Below are 22,263 nucleotides of genomic sequence, written 5' to 3'. Positions count from 1 at the left end.
AAATGTAACTTTAATGTAAAAGAAATAGAATATCTAGGACATTTGGTCTCACAAGATGGTATCAAACCAAAACCTTCTCTAGTGAACTCCATCTTAAATCTAAGATCCCCTTCTAACAAAGACGAGCTGGTAAAATTCTTTGGCATGGCTGAATTTTACCATAAATTTTTACCAAATTTTGCTGAAAAAACGGTCTCACTCCGTACCCTTATGAAGAAAGGTAATGAATTCTTATGGTGTAAAAAATGTGAAGAAGAATTCAATTGTATAAAAAATGATTTACATAATGCTCACAGTTTAGACAGTTTTGATCCTTCTAAAATGTCGTTTCTCTTAACTGATGCTAGTGCAACCGGCATTGGAGCTGTATTGAAACAAAAGGTAAATGGAAATGATAACACTATACTTTTCATTTCCAGACCATTAAGAGGGGCAGAATTACAGTACTCTGTAATTGAGAAAGAGGCTTTAGCAGTTTTTTGGGCTATACTGAAATTAAGGAAATTTTTGTGGGGGAAGGAGTTTAAGGTTTTCACAGATCATAAACCCCTTAAGGAAGTTTACTCCAATAAGGGTATAGATTTTGTTTCACACAGAATTAGAAAATGGGTTGTGGCTCTACAAGAGTTTGAGTTTGAAATTTTCCATGTTCCAGGCTCAAACAATATCCTTGCAGACTGCCTTTCGAGACTGGGAGATAAGAACGATGAAGAGGTCAATGATACTGACCTGTTTGGTGGAGAGAGTTTTGATGAAGAAATCAATGTATGTTTAGTTAGTGAGGGAATGATCACAGAAGATGAATGGAGAGAAAATCTTACTAAAGATTCCATTTTACAAAAAGTAATTCATATGGTCAACAATGGTTGGTGTCACAAAAATGTGTGATGAAACCGTGAGAGGTTTCTTTCATGTAAAAGATGAAATGGCTGTTTTAGATAACCTTCTCTTACGTGGCAATAAACTAGTACCTTCTAACCCTTTAAGAGATAAACTGGTGAGTAATGCACACTCTTCACACATGGGAATTACAAAAACAAAGGAAAGGCTAAGAGAAGCATACTGGTGGCCTGCTATGGACACGCATGTAGAAAGGGCAGTACGTGATTGTGTTGATTGTTGCAACTCTGACAAATCATTAAAATGCAGGACTCAACCTATGGTTATTAGGCAGCAGGCTGCTGGACCTTGGTCTGACATCTCCATTGATATCTTAGGACCAATAAAATTAAAATCACAAGATCAATACATTATAGTATGCATTGACTTGTATTCTAGATGGCCAGAATTCAAAATTGTTCATTCTATTGAATCTGGTATTGTAATTAAATTTTTAAGTGAACTATTTGAACATGAAGGGTATCCAAAGACAATCCTGTCAGATAATGGAGTACAATTCATATCTAATAGCATGCAATCTTTCCTAAAAGAGAGGGGAATTACACACAAGAGAGCTGCGCTCTATCATCCACAATGTAATGGTGTTGTGGAGAGGTTCATAAAAGTAATTAAAGAAACAATTCAGCAAGCTCGGTCTTGTGGTGACTCTTGGGAACTTGCAATTAAAAAAAAGTAAGGGAATATAGGTTTTCACCTCACTCTTCCACAGGTGTCAGTCCCTTTCGTTTGTTTGCAGGGAGAATAGAAAATGTTTCTTTGCTTCCGTGTTGGGATAGTGACAAAAGATTTTTGGCAGGTAACAACACTGATCCCATACCTGACTGGAAAGAAAAGGAAAAGAAGAAAATGCTTGAACGTAAATCTCACTATGATGTGAGAAAAGCTGTTAAGAAAACTATTGTACATGTAGGTGATTGGGTAAAGATAAAATCTCCAAGGAAATCTAGTTGTAATTCTAAATTTAGTAAACCTTTTCAAATTATTAAATTATTTGATAACGCCGTTAAAACCAGTGATCACAAAATCTGGAATCTTAGCAGGATTGCTGTTTTGCCTTCCAACATCTCTAAAGAAGGACATATCACAAGTAAATTTGATGAAGAAATTGTGTCTAACTCTATTTTACCGAAAGATGTTGTTTGTGATAGACCAAAACGTGTAAAAAAGATTCCTCTTCGTCTACATGATTGTGTACCTTAGTTTTTTTGTATCTTTTATTACTTTGTATTCTTTAATGTGTTTATTCGGGGGGAGATGATGTGGTATTCTTAGTATTAGTGTGTTCTTAGTAAGCCTAGAATATAGAACTTAGAATATGGTAAGGTTGCCTAGAGATGTTTAGAACACTGAATGATGTGCAGAGGATATTCAAATAGGAGAGAAGCTGTTACTCTTGATGCTGTTGGATGAGGTTTCTTCATTTGCTTGTACCTAATAAAACCTCAATGAACTACTTCTGATCTTCGTGTACTTGATGAAGAGACTACACCTCCACACCCTCAATCTGTACAAGACAAAGAAAATGCATTTAAAGTGATGCTACGATGGTGCCTCTCCCCGCTGGCTCTGGTCGATGCTTGAGGGGATGCGACGAGGGGGCGGGGTGTCATACTCCCACACGTGTGATAACGAGTGAATGCAATGACAGGTTCTGGAAGCAGGTCCTGCCTCCTATCAAACCTTTAATTGGTGCAAAAGGCCCGCGTGGTCCTGCTTCTGGATCCTGATGAGCACTGCTGGTACGCTTCACCCTCAAGGACCAGTAAACTGGTCTCACACTTTCTCCGAGCATCTACAATATAAATAGCTCATAACCTCTCAACAGTGGGTTTGTGGTGGGCTAAAATGGGGCCAATCCGTGAAATCGACTTATAGGTCAATAGATAAATGTTCAATGATGTGCTCACACCTACCTCCATAGCTCCTCTCCGCAGCAGCGACAGGTCCTTCACACTGGGACACTACGAACAATTGTTTGCATCCACAAACAGGAAAACACACATAACATAACATACCTATTATTATGAGGACCGGCCATTGACTGTAATGAAGTGTGTATTTACTATTCTGACTCCACATGCGCTATGATAGTTGGAAAGGTTATAAAGCAGCCTGAGCAGACAGAACTGCAGTTTTAGTTTTTTGATGCACTTTTTTCGAAAATACCTAAATCCACTGCGGGGACCGCTGCTCTTGACAAACCGGTCCTCCCAAAGATAGTGTTTATCTGGTTCTGTCAGTGTTTACCCACGATATGAGGACTGAACTGGTCCCCGCAGCGAGCGTTATACATGTCCAAAGACACACACACACGCACACACACAGCTTTGGCATAGCTGTATTTCTTTCTTCAGGCTGTATGGTGCATCATTCCACCTCCCTTTGAGTGCTCTGTATTGTAATGCACGTGGGACTATTTTACAACTTAAAGGTACTTGGAATCATCACAAATGCGTTGTTTGTAGAAAGCAATCATATTTTGTTTTATACGTTTTACCGCCGCAGGCTGCTTTCAATGTTTTAGTCGAGATTCACATGCAAGCCAGACCGTTTGGTTTGGCCACTGCTTGTTTCTTTTCTGCCGCAGCCACCACACGAGTATGCGGGTAGGTGTGTTATGCACGAGTGCGAGTCATTCTTGCAGTCCATGTGAACAAAGAGGGGGTCCACTGAGTGAGAACTGTGTGTGCGCAGCGAGCACTGTGTTTGTTCAAGGCTGCCCACAAACCTGTGTGACAGAAGGGATCTCCTCATGCAGTGTGGAAGGGTGAAACTTTATAATTACTTCCTGGTATTAAATGACAACAGCAGACAAGCAAAATTATTTTCTAAATCCAGGTCCATGCATAAACTAGAAAGCACATAAAACAAAAATAAAAATTGAGGCAAAATTCCAGGAAGTTTCGCTTCTCCATTATTCTGCTGCAAATGAACAACCACAGGACACACAACTTCATTGTAAGGACTTTTAAACTTTAAAAACAACACAAAGAAGCAACACTTGAAGAACATACAAACATAACACCAACAAGGATGAGAAATTAAAGTCAACACCATCTTCGATAAAAACGGAACATGTTCTAGAACATCAGAAAGCAACAAAGAAGAAACGAAGCGTGCTCATCCTGAACCAAGCCACGGTCTCTGGAGCAAGTTGGCTTGGTCGAGACCGCACTGAGCCTAGATTAATCGAGGGTGGTTGTCATAGACATGATGAGACAAGCCCCTACAGTTCAACGAGTCAAACAGTGTAGATACCAAAGAAACAGGGGAAGCAGATGAATTGCTCATACTCAGTTAAACCACTGGTTACCACGATGGGATCCGAGTCATGGTAAGAATTGGTCACTTGCCACATGGCTGCTCATCTCATAAATGCACAACAGTAAGACACTTCTCTCAGATGTAGGGTTCAGAGGCAGAAAACTGTGGAAATAATGGCAAACAGAAAAAGCAACCAATAAAATGTAACAATCTTCTATCACTTGAAGGGGCATTTAACACCCTAAAAGATACAGAGTCTCAAATTTAACCTGTACTTAAATACCCTCTCCCAGCAGTTAAACGCACTCTCTCAATATTGGGAGTTTTTTTTTACCAGACACTTTGGAAATGCCCCGTCAGCAATCCTTTATGGAGAGGATCAGCAGGAGAAGCCATCTGCCACCTTTGTGAAACTAACTCGTCTGTTTTTCAAGCAGTGAACAACATTTTTCTAACATATTCCATTTGGACAGCACAGAGAATCACAGCCTAGGCTACATACAGCCTGTCATTTTTTTCATATGTACTTTCATTGCAAAGCCTGCAGATGGCGCTGTCTCCTAATGACCGAAGAGGAGGCTGTTCAAGATGACAATACAGACTCAGTGGGCCAGGTGGAAACAGAGTCTTGCATTCAATGGTACGAGGGGCGAGGAGTTCTGAAGCAAAGACCTCATTGTAGTTTCTAATTCAAGACATGTCCCATCAGATAAATAGAGTTACCAACATAAGAAATAAGCCTTCTTTGTTAATTTAACATTTACTATTGCTGCAATCTCTGAATGTTGTAGCAATCAATTATTGTCCATTGGAATTGTATTGTTTCAGCTTCTATCACTTACTTCAGTTATAAGTCACAGAATTTCAAATTTTCAGCAAAGTGTAAGCAAGAACTTTGCTCATCTTAGAAGCTAAAAACTGCCATAAGTCATCTTTACAGACTTGGGTTTATCTTTGGTGTAAGTGCACTCGGTGCTTCACTGAGCAGGTAAACATTGGTACAATGTCGTTAGGGGCGTGCGAAGCTTCAAACTTCACCATTCAAGTACTACAAAGTTGGTAAACTACCTTCTGAACCAAGATTTGCAACTTCCTATACGAGAGACGTTTGACACAAAAAAAAAGATGTACAAGTTCTTTTTCTCACACATTCTTTGCGGGAGAATTTCCCCACTAAACCTAAACCTTATCCATCATCATGTTTGTTTTTAATCTCACTAACTCAGTTTGACGTTCAATAAGATTTTAAATTCTTTAATGAAAAAAAAAAAGCTATGGAGTAAAAACTTTGCAACTTCATGAGGACAACCACACTCTTTATCTCTCCAACATGAATAGAGCACATTCAGAAAAGAAAGGAATACTTAACAAAAAGTCACAAACAGAAGAGTCGGAAGCTAGACAGACATTTTTGCACATCTAAGCTTTTCACAATCATTTTGTTTTCTCCAAATAAAATTTATATTTATATATTTATATATTATACTTACACATCTCTTTATAAAAAAAACACAATGAGCTACCCATATGATGGGAAGAACAAAAAAAATACACACATCTCGATGAAAAGCAACACGGGTGATGTCCACAAGAGAAACACTGGATTGGTTGCGAGGTCGGCTGTTAAGAGAATGTCCAGAGTAGCACCAGAGGGGCGGGATCTTTCTCGCAAGGAGTCCTTCTACCGCCCCGCCCCGCCCTCTCCACCTCATGCTCCCCCCACTTTAGTTTCCATTCAGAGATTCCACTGTTCTTGCACTCCTCGGCTCAGTAGCCAATGTTTTCATGTTAATACCGATCCTGGGCCATGGTTCTGGACTCCAGCAGGTGGCGCGCAATGCTCTGTCCTGGACTTCCAGGATATGTTTCTAGGTTTCATCACCGTCTGCAAAAAACAAAAAGGACAGGGATGTTTGGAATTCGTATCGTGGCTATTGGCAATATTGTGTTATAATGTTAATTATGAGGTTGTTTTATCCTGAGCATCATCTTTGCTACAGTAAGCATTGAGGTTCATTATTCTATGCCTGACCCTGAGCGCCATCTTTGTTACGGAAAACATAGTTTCATTTTTTTATGCATGACCCTGGATGCCATCGTTGCTACAGGACGCATCAAGGTTCATTATTCAATGCTTGACCCTGGAGGCCTTCTTTGTTACAACAAGCATTGAGGTTCATTATTCTATGCCTGACCCTGGATGTCATCTTTGCTACGGTAAGCATCAAGGTTCATTATTCTATGCCTGACCCTAGTCGCCATCTTTGTTACGGTAATCCTTGAGGTTCATCATACTATGCCGGACCCTCGGTGCCATTTTTGTTACAGCAAGCATCGAGGTTCATTATTCTATACCTGACATTGGATGCCATCTTTGCTACAGTAAGCACTGAGGTGGATTATTTTATGTCTGACCCTGGGCGCCATCTTTGTTACAGCAAGCATCAAGGTTCATTCTTCTATACCTGACCCTGGACGCCATCTTTGTTACAGCAAGCATCAAGGTTCATTCTTCTATGCCTGACCCTGGATGCCATCTTTGTTACAGCAAGCATCAAGGTTCATTCTTCTATGCCTGACCCTGGATGCCATCTTTGTTACGGTACGCATCAAGGTTCACTACCCTATGCCTGACCCCTGCAACATGGAAGCATACTAACCAACCCTTACGGAGATCCAAAACAGGAGCAGGAATATGTTAATTCAGTTCATTTAGAGAAACCCAAAATGGTGAAACAAAAACGTTATAAGACTATTGTAGTGAATAACCATTTTATCAAATAACCACAATGACAAAGATACCACGGTGAAATACTGAAAAATACACCCCAGATCTGATAACAAATACTGGGTTTGAATACAAAACTTCAAAAAGGAGGGGGGACGAAAATGCAGAAATCAACCGGCATACCAAATAAGGAGAGTAAAGAAGAAAAAAATCAAAAAGACAGGGGAGCAAAGGGAAAAATCAAAAGGACTGAGGGCCATAGAGGGAATCTCTTGTGGACAGCAACTCACTAGTAAAAGAAGAAAGTAAAATCAGGAATAGATATAAAAAGGTCACTAAAGGACCGTCCCGGAATATGATACTTGGGCGTGACCCCCAGACCACGCAGAGGAAAGCAGAGAAATCTAAGCATGTGCAAGAACAAAAAGAAAGTGAAATCAAACACATTTCCCAACTAACCGGCATAAATAGTCTCACTTTGGAAAACAAATGAGATAAACACATTCACAAAGTTGAATTTAACAAGTAGATAAATGGTATTTTATCTTGAAGGAAGAGGCTTGTTAAAAAAGGATTTTTCAGTTCCTGTTCCACCAATCCATATAAAAGAAGGGACACCCAGGGAATAGAGGGGGACACCCAGGGAATAGAGGGGGACGCCCGTGGAAGAGAGGGGGACGCCCGTGGAAGAGAGGGGGACGCCCGTGGAAGAGAGGGGGACGCCCGTGGAAGAGAGGGGGACGCCCGTGGAAGAGAGGGGGACGCCTGTGGAAGAGAGGGGGACGCCTGTGGAAGAGAGGGGGACCCCGTGGAAGAGAGGGGGACGCCCAGGGAAGAGAGGGGGACGCCCAGGGAAGAGAGGGGGACGCCCAGGGAAGAGAGGGGGACGCCCAGGGAAGAGAGGGGGACGCCCAGGGAAGAGAGGGGGACGCCCAGGGAAGAGAGGGGGACGCCCAGGGAAGAGAGTGGGGTGCCCAGGGAAGAGAGGGGGGCACCCACAGAAGAGAGGGGGACGCCCACAGAAGAGAGGGGGACGCCCACAGAAGAGAGGTGGACGCCTGGAAGAGAGGGGTACGCCCGTGGAAGATAGGGGGAAGACCGTGGAAGATAGAGGGAGGCCCGTGGAAGATAGAGGCCATTGGAAGAGAGGGAGAGACCCACGGAAGTGATGGTACATCCACAGAAGAGAGGGGGACGCCCACGGAAGAGAGGGGGAGGCCCGTGGAAGAGAGGGGGAGGCCCGTGGAAGAGGGGGGGGGGGAGGCCTGTGGAAGAGGGGGGAGGCCCGTGGAAGAGGGGGGGATGCCCAGGGAAGAGAGGAGACGCCCAGGGAAGAGAGGAGACGCCCAGGGAAGAGAGGAGACGCCCAGGGAAGAGAGGAGACACCCAGGGAAGAGAGGAGACACCCAGGGAAGAGAGGAGACGCCCACAGAACAGAGGAGATGCCCACGGAAGAGAGGGAAAGGCCATTGGAAGAGAGGGAAAGGCCATTGGAAAAGAATAAAAAAGGCCATTGATTGGAAGAGAGGGAGAGACCCCCACGGAAGTGAGCCCCACGGAAGAGAAGGGGATGCCCACGGAAAAGAGGGGGACGCCCACGGAAGAGAGGGGGACGCCCAGGGAAGAGAGAAGGCCATTGGAAGAGAAGGTGAGGCCATTGGAAGAGAAGGAGAGGCCATTGGAAGAGAAGGAGAGGCCATTGGAAGAGAGGGAGAGACCCGAGGAAGTGAGGGGAGCCCCACGGAAGAGAGGGTACGCCCACAGAAGAGAGGGTGCGCCCACGAAAGAGAAGGGGACGCCCACAGAAGAGAGGGTGCGCCCACGAAAGAGAAGGGGACGCCCACGAAAGAGAGGGGGACGCCCACGGAAGAGAGGGGGACGCCCACGGAAGAGAGGGGGACGCCCACGGAAGAGAGGGGGACGCCCACGGAAGAGAGGGGGACGCCCACGGAAGAGAGGGGGACGCCCACGGAAGAGAGGGGGACGCCCACGGAAGAGAGGGGGACGCCCACGGAAGAGAGGGGGACGCCCACGGAAGAGAGGGGGACGCCCACGGAAGAGAGGGGGACGCCCACGGAAGAGAGGGGGACGCCCACGGAAGAGAGGGGGACGCCCGTGGAAGGGAGGGGGAGGCCCATGGAAGAGAGGGGGAGGCCCGTGGAAGAGAGGGGACGCCCGTGGAAGAGAGGGGACGCCCACGGAAGAGAGGGGATGCACGTGGAGGAGAGGCGTCCGCCCGTGGAAGAGAGGGGGACACCGTGGAAGAGAGGGGGTCGCCGTGGAAGAGAAGGGGACGCCGTGGAAGAGAGGGGGACGCCGTGGAAGAGAGGGGGACGCCTTGGAAGAGAGGGGGACGCCTTGGAAGAGAGGGGGACGCCTTGGAAGAGAGTGGGACGCCTTGGAAGAGAGTGGGACGCCTTGGAAGTGAGTGGGACGCCTTGGAAGTGAGTGGGACGCCTTGGAAGTGAGTGGGACGCCCACGGAAGAGAGGGGGACGCCCATGGAAGAGAGGGAGACGCCCATGGAAGAGAGGGAGACGCCCACGGCAGAGAAAGGGCGCCCGTGGAAGAGAGGGGAGCACCCGCGGAAGAGAGGGGGACGCCCACGGAAGAGAGGGGGACGCCCACGGAAGAGAGGGGGACGCCCACGGAAGAGAGGGGAACGCCCACGGAAGAGAGGGGAACGCCCACGGAAGAGAGTGGGACACCCATGGAAGAGAGGGGGACGCCCACGGAAGAGAGGGGGATGCCCACGGAAGAGAGGGGGACGCCAACGGAAGAGAGGGGGACGCCCACGGAAGAGAGGGGGACGCCCACAGAAGACAGGGGGACGTCCACGGAAGAGAGGCTACGCCCGTGGAAGAGAGGGGACGCGTGTTAAAGAGAGGGGACGCGTGTGAAAGAGAGGGGACGCGTGTGAAAGAGAGGGGACGCGTGTGAAAGAGAGGGGACGCGTGTGAAAGAGAGGGGACGCGTGTGAAAGAGAGGGGACGCGTGTGAAAGAGAGGGGACGCGTGTGAAAGAGAGGGGACGCGTGTGAAAGAGAGGGGACGCGTGTGAAAGAGAGGGGACGCGTGTGAAAGAGAGGGGACGCGTGTGAAAGAGAGGGGACGCGTGTGAAAGAGAGGGGACGCCCGTGGAAGAGAAGGAACGCCCGTGGAAGAGAAGGAACGCCCGTGGAAGAGAGGGGACGCCCGTGGAAGAGAGGGGACGCCCGTGGAAGAGAGGGTACACCCACGGAAGAGAGGGGGACGCCCGTGGACGAGAGGGGGACGCCCGTGGACGAGAGGGGGACGCCCCTGGAAGAGAGGAGGACGCCCCTGGAAGAGAGGAGGACGCCCCTGGAAGAGAGGAGGACGCCCCTGGAAGAGAGGAGGACGCCCCTGGAAGAGAGGAGGACGCCCCTGGAAGAGAGGAGGACGCCCCTGGAAGACAGGAGGACGGCCGTGGAAGAGAAGGGGACGCCCACGGAAGAGAACCCACGGAAGAGAAGGGGACGCCCACGGAAGAGAAGGGGACGCCCACAGAAGAGAAGGGATGCCCACGGAAGAGAAGGGATGCCCACGGAAGAGAAGGGAAGCCCACAGAAGAGAAGGGAAGCCCACAGAAGAGAAGGGAAGCCCACAGAAGAGAAGGGAAGCCCACAGAAGAGAAGGGAAGCCCACAGAAGAGAAGGGAAGCCCAGGGCAGAGTACGGGTAGAGAAGGGAAGCTCGTGGGAGACAGGGGACACCCGTGGATGAGAGGGCACCCCGTGGAAGAGAGGGTGACGCCCGTGAAAGAGAGGGGGCGCCCGTGGAAGAGAGGGGGACACATGTGGAAGAGAGGGGGACGCCCGTGGAAGAGAGGGTGACGCCCGTGGAAGAGAGGGTGACGCCCGTGGAAGAGAGGGGGACGCCCGTGGAAGAGAGGGGGACGCCCGTGGAAGAGAGGGGGACGCCCGTGGAAGAGAGGGGGACGCCCGTGGAAGAGAGGGGGACGCCCGTGGAAGAGAGGGGGACGCCCGTGGAAGAGAGGGGGACGCCCATGGAAGAGAGGGGGACGCGTGTGAAAGAGAGGGGGCGCGTGTGAAAGAGAGGGGACGCGTGTGAAAGAGAGGGGGCGCGTGTGAAAGAGAGGGGACGCGTGTGAAAGAGAGGGGACGCGTGTGAAAGAGAGGGGACGCGTGTGAAAGAGAGGGGACGCGTGTGAAAGAGAGGGGACGCGTGTGAAAGAGAGGGGACGCGTGTGAAAGAGAGGGGACGCGTGTGAAAGAGAGGGGACGCGTGTGAAAGAGAGGGGACGCGTGTGAAAGAGAGGGGACGCGTGTGAAAGAGAGGGGACGCGTGTGAAAGAGAGGGGACGCGTGTGAAAGAGAGGGGACGCGTGTGAAAGAGAGGGGACGCCCGTGAAAGAGAGGGGACGCCCGTGGAAGAGAGGGGACGCCCGTGGAAGAGAAGGGACGCCCGTGGAAGAGAGGGGACACCCGTGGAAGAGAGGGGACACCCGTGGAAGAGAGGGGGACGCCCGTGGAAGAGAGGGGACGCCCGTGGAAGAGAGGGGACGCCCGTGGAAGAGAGGGGGACGCCCGTGGACGAGAGGGGGACGCCCGTGGACGAGAGGGGGACGCCCGTGGACGAGAGGGGGACGCCCGTGGACGAGAGGGGGACGCCCGTGGACGAGAGGAGGACGCCCCTGGAAGAGAGGAGGACGCCCCTGGAAGAGAGGAGGACGCCCCTGGAAGAGAGGAGGACGCCCCTGGAAGACAGGAGGACGGCCGTGGAAGAGGAGGGGACGCCCACGGAAGAGAACCCACGGAAGAGAAGGGGACGCCCACGGAAGAGAAGGGGACGCCCACAGAAGAGAAGGGGACGCCCACAGAAGAGAAGGGGACGCCCACAGAAGAGAAGGGAAGCCCACAGAAGAGAAGGGAAGCCCAGGGCAGAGTACGGGTAGAGAAGGGAAGCTCGTGGGAGACAGGGGACACCCGTGGATGAGAGGGCACCCCCGTGGAAGAGAGGGGGACACCCGTGGAAGAGAGGGGGCGCCCGTGGAAGAGAGGGGGACACATGTGGAAGAGAGGGGGACGCCCGTGGAAGAGAGGGGGACGCCCGTGGAAGAGAAGGGGACGCCCGTGGAAGAGAGGGGGACGCCCGTGGAAGAGAGGGGGACGCCCGTGGAAGAGAGGGGGACGCCCGTGGAAGAGAGGGGGACGCCCGTGGAAGAGAGGGGGACGCCCGTGGAAGAGGAAATGCCCACAGAAGAGAGGAGACGCCCACGGAAGAGAGGGAAAGGCCTTTGGAAAAGGAGATGCCATTGATTGGAAGAGAGGGAGAGACCCCCACGGAAAAGAAGGGGATGCCCATGGAAGAGAGGGGGACGTCCAGGGAAGAGAGGAGAAGGCCATTGGAAGAGAAGGAGAGACCCACGGAAGTGAGGGGACCCCCACGGAAGAGAGGGTACGTCCACAGAAGAGAGGGAAACGCCCACGGAAGAGAGGGGGACGCCCACGGAAGAGAGGGGGACGCCCACGGAAGAGAGGGGGACGCCCACGGAAGAGAGGGGGACGCCCACGGAAGAGAGGGGGACTCCCACGGAAGAGAGGGGGACGCCCACGGAAGAGAGGGGGACGCCCACGGAAGAGAGGGGGATGCCCACGGAAGAGAGGGGGATGCCCACGGAAGAGAGGGGGATGCCCACGGAAGAGAAGGGGACGGAAGAGAGGGGGATGCCAAGGGAAGAGAGGGGGATGCCAAGGGAAGAGAGGGGGACGCCCACAGAAGAGAGGGGTGCGCCCACCGAAGAGAGGGGGGCACCCACCGAAGAGAGGGGGGCACCCACCGAAGAGAGGGGGGCACCCACCGAAGAGAGGGGGTGCCCACAAAAGTGGGGACGCCCATTGAAGAGGGGGACGCCCATGGCACAGCAAGATACCCACTGAAGCGCGATAAGCCCGTGAAAGAGGGGATGCCCAAGAAACAGGGCATGTCCATGGAAGCAGGGACACACGGGGAATGCAGTGCTGTTGGCCGCCTGGTGACTGAAAGGTCAGACGGCACACAAAAACTTTTGAACAGAAATCCAGAAAAATTACCATCCAACAACTCACAAACCTGCAACAGGCCCAGGGCATTGACTTACTTCTGTCGTGTCACATTGTAGTATTCTAGCAGGTGGGAGCTTGCTTGTTCCAGGTTCCAGTCAAACCTCTCCAGGACCTTGTGACATTCTACTCGTGTTTTCAGGCCCAGGCAAAACAGCTGCTCCACCTGCCAAGATAAACAGAAACCCCACATGGTCATGGAAGCAGGTGCACAGCAAGGCTTACAGTAGGGCGCAGACTAACAAAGGAGGAATCTTGAAGGCCAAAACTTGATAGGAACAATAACGGCAGCCAAAACCCAGTTGTATCAGCAAACGCATATGCAGCATCCCAACGTCTTGAGGCCAGCATCCTGGCATTGTTGAGAAATGTGACAAAAAAAGACTCTCATGATCCAGACACCACATTGGCAGTCCCAGGGAAGAGGGAATCAAGAACAGAGATGCCACAGGGGCTGAGGCATGAGGACCACTGACAACAGGGGGGAGGATGTCAGGAGCAGGTAAACCAGTGCCATGAAGCCGGGCAGGAAAATGGATGCTGTGGGGTGAAGGCAGCTGGAGGACTGGTGGCCGAGGGGCAGCGAAGGAGTTGAAAGCAGGGCAGGAGGGAGAGTTAAATGGGGTAGAACTGGTAGAAAGGGATGGTCATAATACCATAAACGTATTCTTGCTCCTAAAAGTTGCCAGCATAAGGCTTTAAGCTACACTTGCGGCTGAAACATTCGTAAAAGAAAGGTGCAAGTTGATATTAATGTGATGAACTGAGCATCTGAGTAGAGGTTTACAACCCCACTTATGAAGGATGTCATAATTGTCATGGTATTATGACTTACAAGTCCACCTTTGGAGATAGAAAGAGGGAGAGAGAGAGAAGAGGGAGAGAGAAGGGGGAGAGAGACAGAGAAGGGGGAGAGAGAGAGGGGGGAGAGAGAGGGAGGAAGAGAGGAGTGAGAGGGAGAGAGAGAGCGAGACAAAGAAGAGAGAGGGGGAGAGAGAGACAGAGGAGAGAGTGGGGGGGAGAGAGAGAGAGAGAGAGAGAGAGGAGAGAGAGGGGTGAGAGGGATGGAGGGAGAGAGGGAGAGAGAGGGGGGAGAGGGAGGGGGAGTGAGAGAGAGGAGGGAGGGGGAGTGAGAGAGAGAGGGGAGTGAGAGAGAGAGGGGAGGGAGAGAGTGAGACAGTGAGAGAGATGAGAGAGAGGGAGAGACAGAGACGGAGAGAGGGGAGAGAGAGAGGGGGCGAGAGAGAGGGGGAGTGGAGAGGGAGGGAGGGACAGAGAGAGAGAGGGTGAGAGAGGGAGGGAGAGAGGGCGAGGGAGGGGAGGGTGATTGAGAGAGAGGGGAGAGGGAGGAAGAGAGGAGTGAGAGGGGGAGATAGAGCGAGACAGAGAGGGAGAGGGAGAGAGAGAGAGAGCGAGAGGTGATCGAGAGAGGAGAAAGGGGAGAGGGAGAGAGGGAAGAGAGATAGGGGAGAGAGAGAGGGAGGCAGAAAGAGGGGAAAGAGAAGGAGGGAGAGAGGGAGAGGGCGAGAGGGAGGGAGAGGGAGAGAGGGAGAGAGGGAGAGAGGGGGAGAGGGAGAGAGGGGGAGAGGGGGAGAGGGGGAGAGGGGGAGAGGGGGAGAGGGGGAGAGGGGGAGAGAGGGGGGAGAGAGAGAGAGAGAGAGAGAGAGAGAGAGAGAGAGAGAGAGAGAGAGGGAGAGAGAGGGGGGGAGGGGAGGAGAGAGGGCGGGAGAGAGGGCGAATGAGAGAGGGGAGAGAGAGAAGGAGAAGGAAAGAGAGGGGGAGAGGTAGAGAGAGAGGGGGAGCGAGAGAGAGGGAGGGGAGAGGTGGAGGGGAGATAGGGGAGGGGGAGATAGGGGGGAAGGGGGAGAGGGGAAGGGGGAGAGAGAGAGAGAGTTTGAGACAGAGTTAGAGAGAGGGGAAGGGGGATGAGGTAGAGAGAGGGGAAGAGAGAGAGGGAGAGAGAGCGAGACAGAGAGAAGAGCGAGAGAGATGAGGGAGAGAGTAAGAGGGAGAGAGAGTTATGACCCTTCACTTCTGATGGAGTGACTGAGAATAGACAACCCCAGGAGAGCCTCGAGATCTTCGACCGGCCAGCTCACTGTTCGCACAGACTCGTATGGGAAGCTGGTTCCTCTCTGCGCTCGCCTCTGCGCTACAGAACTCGCCGGTAGCCGAGGTCCGACCCATGGCTGCTCACCACATTCTTTGCATAATCCTTGGCTGACCACGTCTTCTTAAATTGGGTTGCACGAGTTCCCATCTTAGCATTGGGACCCTGACTGGTGCGTCTACGCTTCCTAAAATGTTAATAGCTCAACACAAAACATTGTGCATGTTTTGTACTGTTGCCATGGTGATACTGTAGTAAGAGCCCCTCCGCCTCACTGTGGTACTGAATAAAGAGTTCTCAGTATGCCGGCACCAGGAAGGCGAGGATGAGCTGAAGAACGAATACTGATTGAATGTCGTCTACTTACTGAGTCTCGACAACGACATGACGTTACCTTAAGATACTGGGTGGCCTTCTGGACGTTCCACGTGTGGTTCTGCAGAGCCGCCTGGCACTCTTCTGTGGTCACCCCGTGGACCAAGTCCTGCACCTGCAAACGACAGGACAGATGTCACACAGCGAAGCAATGGTTGAACAACTAGCACCAGGCAGGAGGACAGTATCAGCACACGGACGCGTCATCGATTCGAGGAACGACAAGCATCACTTATAAGTTGACCAGTATCCTATTCAGGCCACCACCTGGTGTGGTCGGCAACCTCTCCTGAGCAGCCATTTCTTGTAGAACAGCTTCACGACATTGAGACCTCTTAACAAATCACTTTGAAAAAATGGTGTATAAGTTGAATGACAATTTACATCTTTGTGATCATATATGGGGTCTTTTTAGAACTTTAAGATAATATTGACTGTATAATGCATATTTACTATTTAGAGGTTCTCCATTGATTTTTCATATATTGTATGCATGACACTTCTTCCTGTTATATTGGATTTATCATATACCCGTGTAATGGCGGTATTTGTACTATTTCTTGATTTTATTTGTATTTTATTATTATTTTTTGTTATTAATTCTTTTTGTGACCAATCATTGCCCACGTCTAATATTGTTTAACTGGTGTTTCTTCTGTTGACCATTGTATGTTTGATTTTGAAAAAAACATTAATAAGTTGAGAAGAGAAAAAAAACTGATGCTCAGGGGTAACGGTGAAGTCTGGGCACATTGTGTGAGCTGTAAAACAAATTCTATAGACCAGTGGTTCTTAACCTTTTCACTTCTGTGCTCCCCACTTAATCATTACTGGAACCTGGGGCTCCCACCAAATTGGAATCCGGGGACCCGCACGGAGTATTAACTGGGAGCCGACGACTCCGGCCTAAGAATTTCCGATAATCTGAACTGTAAACCAATACATAAAATATACAGAAAGAACTATTCATCAAACAACCATTCACCAAACCAATATACAAATGATGAAATATTTTATTTATTCACAAGCAAGGTTTGAGCTTTCCAAATTCCGCTGAGGCCGCTCGTCGCCCATGCTATATTGCTTGATGCGCTTGAGCTGCTCCCAGGCACCAATCTGAGGAGACTACCCTGGTCTGTTCCTTTAAACTACTTCACATTTACAGCATGTGTTAACATTTCCAGCTGTACATTTTCTTCTTTATTTATATACGCTTTATTAATCTATTAATATTTTTTTTAATTTTCTAAGCAGTCGCAGACCCCCTGGGTAGGCTTTGCACCCCACCCCCCGATCCCCAGATCACAGGTTTAAGAACCGCTTGTATAGACAGTTAAGCTGGGAACAACAAGAACAGAGATTTTTACACCACTGTCCGCCCAATGTGCCCAGAGAAAGCCTCGCCAAGAAGGTAATCATCTCAGAAGGCCAGCACCTCCCTGGAAGCCAAGATATCGCTAGACTGGAAACAAAAAACACACAAAATAAAATAAAGGAAAAAAGACAGAAGGCATGCCTTCTCCATCAATGAACCCAGAGTCTGGTGTAATGCCCCTCTCTCTGGTACTTTAGGAAGGGGTGAAGGCTGACGTTTTGGTGGACATTACATCCTTAACAAAGAAAACTACCCCATAAACATTCCGCACAATTGTAAGCAGGGACCGAATGGTACTGACGGGTGCAGCACAACCTGTATGTTACTTAAAGTGACAGCCTGCGTGTCACTTCATGTGAGAGCCTGTGTGTCACTTCACATGACAGCCTGTGTGTCACTTTATGTGAGAGCCTGTGTGTCACTTCATGTGAGAGCCTGCGAGCATGTTACTTCATGTGACAGCCTGCGTGTTAATGTGACAGCCTGCATGTCAGCCTGTGTGTTACTTAATTTGACAGCCGGCATGTCACTTCGTGACAGCCTGTGTGCCACTTCATGTGACAGCCTGTGTGCCACTTCATGTGACAGCCTGCGTGTCACTTCATGTGACAGCCTGCGTGTCACTTCATGTGACAGCCTGCGTGTCACTTCATGTGACAGCCTGCGTGCCACTTCATGTGACAGCCTGCGTGTCACTTCATGTGACAGCCTGCGTGTCACTTCATGTGACAGCCTGTGTGTCACTTCATGTGACAGCCTGTGTGCCACTTCATGTGACAGCCTGTGTGCCACTTCATGTGACAGCCTGTGTGCCACTTCATGTGACAGCCTGTGTGTTACTTCATGTGACAGCCTGCGTGTTACATCGTGTGACAGCCTGCGTGTTAATTCGTGTGACAGCCTGCGTGTTAATTCATGTGACAGCCTGTGTGTCACTTCATGTGACAGCCTGTGTGTCACTTCATGTGACAGCCTGTGTGCCACTTCATGTGACAGCCTGTGTGTCACTTCATGTGACAGCCTGTGTGCTACTTCATGTGACAGCCTGTGTGTTACATCGTGTGACAGCCTGCGTGTTAATTCATGTGACAGCCTGCGTGTTAATTCATGTGACAGCCTGCGTGTTACGTCGTGTGACAGCCAAGACAGCCTGATTGTGTAGTGACATTGCGGCTCTTCGCACGCATTTAAGACACAAAAATGTGAGCTGCAAATGTAAGCTGGAGAAAGCAGCCCAACTTGTTGGTTTTGATTTGTGTAACTAATAATCATGTGCTCTGAGTGCCATGTTTTTTCAACTCCTAGTAACAGGAGGGAGGAGGAAAAGGTCCATTCTCTTGTGCATGCATTGTTTGTAAACAAGGTAGCTGAGAGACAGCTGCACGGGAAGCTGACCTTGTGTGTTCTGTCCCACAGAAACAAGGAAGGGAAGTAGCAATAAGTTTCCACATGCGCTTTCTTGATCAAGAAGCATTGTTCGACTATCCTATGCAAGCGATACAGGAGCCGCGCATGCGCTGGACCCATGCACTCCATTGAACGACATGCTTCCAAAAGGCGCTTAAGGTACTGGTGCCGGGTGGGCGGGGCTACTAACGCGGACGGTTGCTGGAGGAAATGCTGAACTGTGAAGTTACAACTTACTGCCTGAAGGCACAATACGGTACGCAGGGAGGCACTGCACAACTTGACGCATCACATAGAACCTCCCCATCCGTGCTGTCTGACTGCTTGTTGGAACTTCGGTAAAAACAAATAGAATAGAGACGTGGGATGAAAGAAGATTGGGGCGTATTTAACCATAATTTTTGCAAATAGTGCTATGCTGTTTGTAAAATTTACGACCCTTATAATGCATGGGATTCATAGATGGATGGTGTATAATAAATAATCGTATAGTGAAATTCCAAACATTCTGTGTGCGTAGTAGTTTTAGGGTACGTCTACTACCTATAGATGTGGGATTCTCTGACAGTTTTGTCTGACTCCTCACACTCCCATTAACTAGAGCCGAACAGTAGGCGTGGAGTGAGATCAACCCGCCAGTAATCCTATTCTCCAAAAAGGTTGTATTTAACTTTAGGGTCACAGTGGATCCATCATGTGTGACCCCATTCAACTTGGGGTACCAAGACAATGTGCCCAAAGTACGGCCTGGTCCACAAGGCCTCCGAGGGCCTGGTACCATGAAAATAAGCCACAAACACAAACTGGAAACGTCCAGAGCTATTTTTTGACTCTCCTCAGAGCCAGGAAAGGTGTCTCTATCCCCAATTATAAACTTTACATTTATAAAGGACCTGGGCAGGAGAATCAGAGTTGAGGAGCTAGAGACAGGGGATATAGCAGAGAACACGTGGGTGCCCAGTGTTTAAATTTGTGAAAAGAAAAGGGCCAGGGCCCTCGTCAGGAGGCCACTGCAGCTCACATTACCCATCAACCCTGCCAGCACTGCCAAGCACAGTACCAACACAACCACTAACAATCACGACGGTTCAGACTCTCCCGGGAGCCCAAGTCTATAACAATAAATTGGGCGGCAGGTATTAGTCCTTTTTAATGTATATTGAATTAATAAACAACTGTTTTTGTGCTCATCTCTGAATCAAACAGTGCCACCATGTGGCAGACTGTCATAAGTGCCGGCGTTGACAATTAAGTGGGGGTGCCAAGCACCGGAAACCACTGGCTCAAATTAAGCACGGGTGCCGCCCTTACTGCCCATTTGACGGGAAATGGATACCATCAATCAGTGGAGAAAGGGTGGTCGGAGAAGACCGGATATACAATGGAGGTACTCTATTTATGGGATTGTAACAGAAGCTGTGGATGAAGCAGGAGTATTCGCACCTTAAGCAATAACAGACGCTCCAGCGCGCTACGACCCATCCAGATTTATCAAAGTGCTGTTAACTTACATGGAACACATGACCTTCTTTTACAGGACGCAACTGCATGTAACCACGTATGACATCTGACATTGCCAGGACAGGAATGGCCGACCTGATCTACATACACTTTTTACCCAGAAATAGACTGATAATAATGAACGCAAAGGAGGGGCTGGCGAGATGCTGGTGGGAGTTAATACGGATACAGATAGTTAAGGTATTTTATATTAAAGTAGCGAGGCCTTACTCAAAAACCTACACAGACACAACAAGCCACTGTCATTAATCCACGGATTAAAGATGCAATAATGAGGCGATGCCCAGCTAGAAAGACCTATCAGTTGGAGGAGATTTTATCCTTAATCAACTCTGCAGGACAAACCCTGAATAATGAACATATGCGGTCCTACAGGGATGTGGCTTAACACACAGCAATGACAGTCACAAGAACCAGATTTGGGACCCTATACACCACTGCACGTGGCGTAGCCTCGATAGCTGTGTTATCAGGGGTTCTGAAGAAAAAACAAGAAAAGCGGGGTACCTCACCTCCAGGGGACCTCCGTACATAAACCGTGCGAGGCAACTTTAACATCAATGCAGCTTTATCGACCATATGCATAAGATTTAGGGAGGCAGCACCGGATCAGAAAGAGGTGGAGTAAACTAAAATTATCTCCCAAGTTTAGGATTCCAATGAAAGATATATCCTTGGTATAAAGTCTCAAATGCCTCAATTAAAATCTAAGGGCCTGATATAGATATCGGTGGATGGGTTACTATGTCACAACAGTGACGGACATCCTGTCCGCCAAAATATAAATCCACTAGGATAACAGTGGGATTTATATTTTGGCAGAGATCTAAATCCAGCGCTAAATCAGAGAACGAATAGAACCCGGAAAAAAACACAGAGGTGCTAGGGAGAGTGTGTGAAAACCCTGGGTGGATTTGGAAAAAAGAAGTTCCAATTTTACTAAAAAGATGAAGAGCAAGAGGGTATAACTTGAGAGAAAGAAAAGCAATTATAAGAGCTCAAGTATTATTTTCAGACAGGCCCATGGAAGCAAAAAGGTCAGACCCTAGATGTGCCCATCCTTCTGAAGGAGCTGATCAGGGGCAGACCCATTGGCAGGTGAGGAGAGGGGAAACAAGTGTGGGATCAAAACAGCACTTTCAAAAGAAAAAGTGGCTGCAACCAGAAGGAAGGAGGCCTCACAAAACAAGAGCGTGGAACAGGCGGTGGACGTTCTAGACAGAGCAATAGTCCACCAGAAACGCAAGCCACCCTCGGGGACGGAGGAGGCTACTGACTATGATCAAATGGAACTACAAGTTGGGCATGCAAATAAACCAGTTTTAATTAAGATTATGATCTGTAGGGTTTTCTGGACACACCATATAGCTTCCTAGGATATGAGGCTTGCGGAGGAAGCTTGCACACACACGAATGATAATGACGCTCTAACCAGAGAAGAAGTTCTAATCGTGGTCTTCAATTAACGAGTGCTCAAGTCACTGCAGAATCCGTGTACCACACAACGAGAATTTACAATACACGAACCAAGCACTTCACGACAAAAAGACAATTTCACAAGTGATCTCTTTAGGAGATTTGCATCGATCCTTGTGATTTCCTTGTAAGAGACAGAATCCAAATAAACCAGAGGCGAAGCAGGGTCTAAAACGCAGATGTGGTAAACTGCAAAATCAAGGAATAATCGCTTTATGTCCATCTACCAGGAGAACCCCTATTTTTCCAGTATTAAAACCAAATAAGTCCTCGAAATTAGTACTTGACAATTGCAATTTAAACCAACACTGTAAAACATATGCTTTACAAAATGCACACAGTACTGGATTACTGATGCAACCCAGAAACTGAAAAAGCAAAATTACAATGAACAACTTACCCAAGTCCCAGCTCCGGATTCATTTTATTTAACATTATTTATATTCAGTAAGAGAACATAACTCTTTACAACGTTGTTACCCTAATGGTATAAAGCTATCCCAATTTTTCTTTGTCTGCATCATTGAATTGTTGCAGAAAGTGTGCTCCCTTAAGTAGCCAATATCTACGTAACTGATAATGAATTAAACAAAAATGTTAAAAAAGTACACAGAAGAATTGAGGAGCTTGTGACAGCAAGCTTCAAAGTGAATCTCACAAAAATCCTAAATATACAATTAGAATGTAATCCTCCAGGGATAGGTGTTGAGCAGTGAAGAGAAAAGTCTGACACAAGAGTGGTTGAACACGTGTGGACCACTGGAGACACCAAACACACTCAAAAGACTACAAACCTAATGGGATTTCAGGACTTTGGTAGGACATTTCTCCCACATGACGCGGAAAGAGTGAAACCAGTGTGCTATTTAATTGTCCCTACATTTACTGGGGAGAACTCGAAGGAAGAAAGCTGTCGATTCCTAAGAAACATACAGAAAGACTAGGTTAAAAGAACATTTGAGAACAGAGGACTAAAAATAAAGCTTAGTATTAAGAAGAGCTCCTAGTCAGATAGGGTTCACTTAAG

General features: G+C 48.8%; 1 protein-coding gene across 14 annotated transcripts in view; it reads right to left on the bottom strand.

Moving 5' to 3' along the window:
* Positions 1-3,852: 3,852 nt before the first annotated feature.
* The window catches only part of TNK2 (tyrosine kinase non receptor 2), a 430,040-nt gene continuing 411,629 nt past the window's right edge, over positions 3,853-22,263 (bottom strand). For all 14 annotated transcript variants that reach the window (XM_085635987.1, XM_085635998.1, XM_085635989.1 and 11 more), the window contains 3 exons: positions 15,477-15,572; positions 13,011-13,138; positions 3,853-6,049 (listed from right to left, as the gene is read on the bottom strand). In XM_085635987.1, the coding sequence (XP_085492113.1) occupies positions 6,043-6,049; positions 13,011-13,138; positions 15,477-15,572 (231 nt within the window). In that variant the 3' untranslated portion in view covers positions 3,853-6,042. The remainder of the gene's footprint in view (positions 6,050-13,010; positions 13,139-15,476; positions 15,573-22,263) is intronic.

This window comes from Triturus cristatus, chromosome 11 (assembly GCF_964204655.1).
Source record: "Triturus cristatus chromosome 11, aTriCri1.1, whole genome shotgun sequence".
NCBI lineage: Eukaryota > Metazoa > Chordata > Amphibia > Caudata > Salamandridae > Triturus > Triturus cristatus.
The sequence above is the reverse complement of the archived record's forward strand: the minus strand, read 5'-3'. Positions and strand labels throughout refer to the sequence as shown.